Here is a 4,413-nt window from a genome sequence, read left to right on the forward strand (position 1 = left end):
ACCGTGCGGGGGCCCGCTGCGGAGACGCGGGGCGGCCACGAGATGGCGCCCAAGGAGCAGCGCCGGGCGGCCGCCCCGCACCCCGCGCAGCCCCCGCACCCCCCGGCGGACTCTCCGCACCCTCTGCCTGCCGCCGAGACTCCGCGTCCCCGGCAGCCCCCGCACCCCGCGCAGCCCCCGCACTCCGTGGTCTCGCGGTCCCTCCGCACCCCTCAGCCCCGCACTCCCGGCCAGCGGCTTTCGGCAGCAGCTGCGGTGCGAGGAGCTGGAGGGAACTGCCTCCAGGATAAATACGGGCACTGTTTCTTCCTTCCACCCTTAGCCCTTATTTCAAGTAAGGTGGCTTTTTGCTGGCTAATTTCAGACCTTAATTGAACTTAATGATTATAGTATAACGAAGGGCTGCTTTACGTTTAATAATGACCTTTGCTTTGTATTTATATGAATGAAGAATTAACCTTAAAAGGTTGCCCTTCTCAGAAAATGGATTGCACGCTGGGTTCTCTCTATTGATTAGTTTAGGTATTTAAAGTGCTGCATTTTATCTCACCAGCCGCCCAGTAAATTTGTCATGATGACACTTAAAGGAGCAAATTGATGTTTATTTTCCCAAACCTTTTTGGCATAGTTCTTGCCGCCTTATTGCACTTCTGAGCTACATAGTATTGTATGAAGGAACAGTGATAACCCTTCTGCTTAAATAGGCATGACAGTATAACATCTCTGTTCAGCTGAAACACTGATGAAAGGGATGCTGCAGTGCAAAATGTATACTACATTGCAGCTGATGGAGTGTGGTTAGCAATCCTGAAGAGGTTTTCAAGGGGACTGGAGTCTTCCTGTGTTAAATGAATGATAGGAGGTTTGTCAGAATTTCTCTTCTCTCAAAAAATTGGAGTTCATTTCTCCTTAGAGCTGCCAGATAATGGGAGCCATCCTACTAATTGCAAAGTACTTCACAACTGGATAGTGTTTGGGATTTTGAATATGATGTGCAACTAAGCAAAAAGTGACAGGACACATGCATGCAGTTCTGTATAACAGATTTCGGAGGAAGTAATAGGATGATGTAAAGTTTTTAAGTTAAATATGGGCAGCTGGTTTTCCTACTGAAGTTTTTAAAGCTTTTTAATTTTCCCAAAAATGTATTGGGGAATGAGGAGAATTTTGTGCCCTAATGCTAACTAAAACCAGCTGAAAATCAGTCCTCTGCATGCTGCTGCAGGAAGCACCACTAGCTCTAGCTGTGACCCCAGGGATGGGGTGTTTCCCACAGGCTCCGAGGGAGCAGTCTTGACACTACTTGCCACAGGTTCCCATTTGGGGGGGTGAGGGCTGTGCCATGGTGCAGTGTCCCCTGCAGGCTGACCCAAACAGTTTCTCCCGTGGGGGGCCAGGAAGTGGGGGTGTGGGTACCCAATGTTGGGGAGTGGAAGTTTACAGGCACCTACTGTGGGTAAGCCACAGCAGCGTCCCACCTCCCAACCTGGCCTGGGGTCCAGCCACCCCCATCAGGCTGCAGTGCCCAACACGTGTGAGGGGCACTGAGCCTTCGCCAAGGTGTCTTTCCACAGCCGTCGGTCTCTAGTGGGGTCCTTCAGTTACTCTCTCTGATTTCTCAAGTTTACAGATCTCTTTTTGGTCTGAGTGAGCAATTGCCACCTCTTTTCTAGCCCCATATCCCAGCCAGCAATAGGAATAATCCCACTGCTTAAATTCCCCAAACAAAATGGAAATGGAAAGTCTTCAGTTGAAAGTTGAAAAGAACAGCAAATTCTGCTCGCCATCTGTAATGCAATTAGCGTTATTTGACTTGGCAGCCTTCAGAGTGCCTGCGTGGGCTGCAGGCTGTGAGGGCCTGGAGTCAGCCTCTGTCTAGGAAGCAGGACTTGGGAGGAACTCTCCGTAATTTTTACATCTGAAGTCTCTCAGTAGTTTTTCTCCCTCATCTCCTCTTCCCCCCACCCTTGGCATTCAGATGCTGCAGCCGGTCCTTCTTCCCATCTGGGAAGGAGTAAAGTCAGCCTGTCAGCCTGTCCTCCAGCCCCTGCCCTGCTCTGTGCCCCTGGCAGCCCCTCGGGTGTCTGCGTCCCGCCGCCCACCTAGCCAAGGGAAAAGAATTCTGGGTCAGAACTCACTGAGTCATCTATGTTTCTGAGACTAAATTATTTTTTGCAAGGGAAATAGCAGTAGGTTGGTGTATCTGGCCTGCTAATTGCTTTAACTGGCTGAAAATATTTCAGTCTGTTCCTGAACTGTTTGTGCAAACTTAACAGTTACCTTCAGATCAAGGCCTGTCCGTAGCCAGAATGTATAAACAAGTTTTTTTGTAAGAAAAGCAGTACAAAGTTTCAAAGTACGCTAGCAGAGGTTAGGAGAGACAGGAAGTTATGGGCAAATTGATTTCGCCACTGAGAAACTAGGGATTCCACACTCCCCCCTCAAGTAATGACTATAAAGCATGCTAATGCTATTCAACGTTAGTGCATTAAAGTGTGGCCTTATTAATTCAAGACATAAAGGCAACAAAATAAGCTGTTAAATTTAAAATATAATACATATATAATGAGAAAAAAATGTGTGAAAGCTTTATTCAAATGAAAATGCAGAATTGTTTGAGCTAGTGGAGTATCTTTTGTGCTGAGTTATGAGCATATGTAATAGATTTAATTATTAATTTCTCCATTGTTCTGTGCACACAGACAGGGTTCAAGGCACAGTCATTCTCTGGCTCTCATGGATCTAATTTGTATAATTATTGCCTGAATAAAGAATTGCTCCGATTTCTAGCTCACTTTTTTCCTCTCCTAAGTACTACCTCATGGCTGCTTCCTGAAAGGAGAGCACCTGCCAGTTCTTCAGGAATCAGCTGATTACTTCCAGTGATGAGGCATGTTCCCAGTGATGTTCCTTTTCAAGCCTTTTTGTCTAAATGAATTATTGTGCACCCTTTTTAATTTTATTGAACAAATTACATTTGTCAAGGTCTAGCTTTGTAAATAAATAGCTAGAGACACATGGATGCATATTGCTACTGTTCAAGGTCTCTTGCTCTATTTATGGAAGCCAGATGAATGTGAAACAAAAGAGAAACTTTTCTCTAAAAGCAATTATCTTTCTGCATTCCCATCAGTATAATTATATTGCAGGGAATTTTAAGAAGTCATACAAGTAGAATTGAATACTTAAAAACATGGCTGAATCATTATGCAAAAGTTGAGCAGAGAGTGTCTTGCCTTACCCTAACAAAACATGCCGTGGCTGACTGTTGCCTTACACACCTACACCTGAAATGTGTATTCATCATAAAATAAGGATCTGAGATCCAAGAGTACATTATACAAGTGAGAAGTATTTGTGGGAATAATTACTGAATTCCTTTCAATTTTGAAGTGCTAATATTAATGGGCTGAAACATTTAATCACTCAGGCATTTAGAACAGCATGACTCTGCTCCATCAGTGTCTTTAATAATTAGTATTTTCTTCGATTTTGGAGACGCATTGTGTTATTAAAACAGGGCATCTTCTTTGTTAATGGAACTTTCCTACATGATAAAAGGAATAAGGCTCAAGAACACATAGCTGGTAGAGGAGTCTGGTAAAATTCATTATGTTGCCCATGCTCAAAGAAAAACAGTTATGACTTCTTACGAAGCTGCAGTACCAGCTGCAGGGATACTTCTTGAGGAGAAGCAGGACCAGGCTTGGCTTAAAGTCTTCTTCAAAAGCAAAGGAAACAGTGCTTCTGTGGCAGGGAACAGGTTAATCTCTCAGCTGCCAGCTTGCTTTGCAAGGCAGTGCTATGGAAAGGTGAGATAGTGCAAATAAAAACTATTAAAACATCCTTGTATAAGGAAGTGAAGTGAAAGTGGCATGCGATAAGTGTATGATGTTTCCAGATTTGAATTTGTAACCTGTATTTTTAAGTGTGTACTAGCATTGAATACTAGAAGTAGTAGTTGGATATATTCTTTCCAGCTAGATTTTTTCTCTCACCTCCCTGCGCTCCTGCTAAGGCCAGGGTTGCTGTATTTTTCCTTTGCTCTACTGCCCCTTTTTCCATATTCCAGTCTTTATCATGTCAAACAGGACTGTGTAAATCAAGTGTTTGAAGCCCAGCTATGAAGAAATGAGGTATTTAGCCCAATCCTGGCAAACAGCTTCAGCAAGTCAGGAAATGTTTGCAGCTCCTCGTGCCATGGCAGACGGCTGCACGTTGCTGCACACTGAGGGGTGCCTGTCCCACACACGACCAGCTCCATGCTGCACACCTATAGCAGCTCCAGCCCTATGTTTTCTGTGAAAGCCATTTTGAGTGCCATGTGTTTGCATTTATTTCCTTTCCAGCCCTGTACATGACTCATCCACAGCAGGACAGAGGAGCCAGGGCAGAGCTGGGCTGCCTGGGAGC

General features: G+C 45.0%; 1 protein-coding gene across 1 annotated transcript in view; it reads left to right on the top strand.

Moving 5' to 3' along the window:
- The first annotated feature begins 42 nt into the window (after positions 1-42).
- Positions 43-4,413, top strand: part of LMO4 (LIM domain only 4) — a 103,369-nt gene continuing 98,998 nt past the window's right edge. Inside the window, 1 exon segment of the mRNA XM_010006744.1 lies at positions 43-296. Coding sequence (XP_010005046.1) covers positions 43-296 — 254 coding nt within the window.

Source organism: Chaetura pelagica, unplaced genomic scaffold (assembly GCF_000747805.2).
Source record: "Chaetura pelagica isolate M959 unplaced genomic scaffold, ChaPel_1.0 scaffold69, whole genome shotgun sequence".
Taxonomy (NCBI): Eukaryota; Metazoa; Chordata; class Aves; order Apodiformes; family Apodidae; genus Chaetura; species Chaetura pelagica.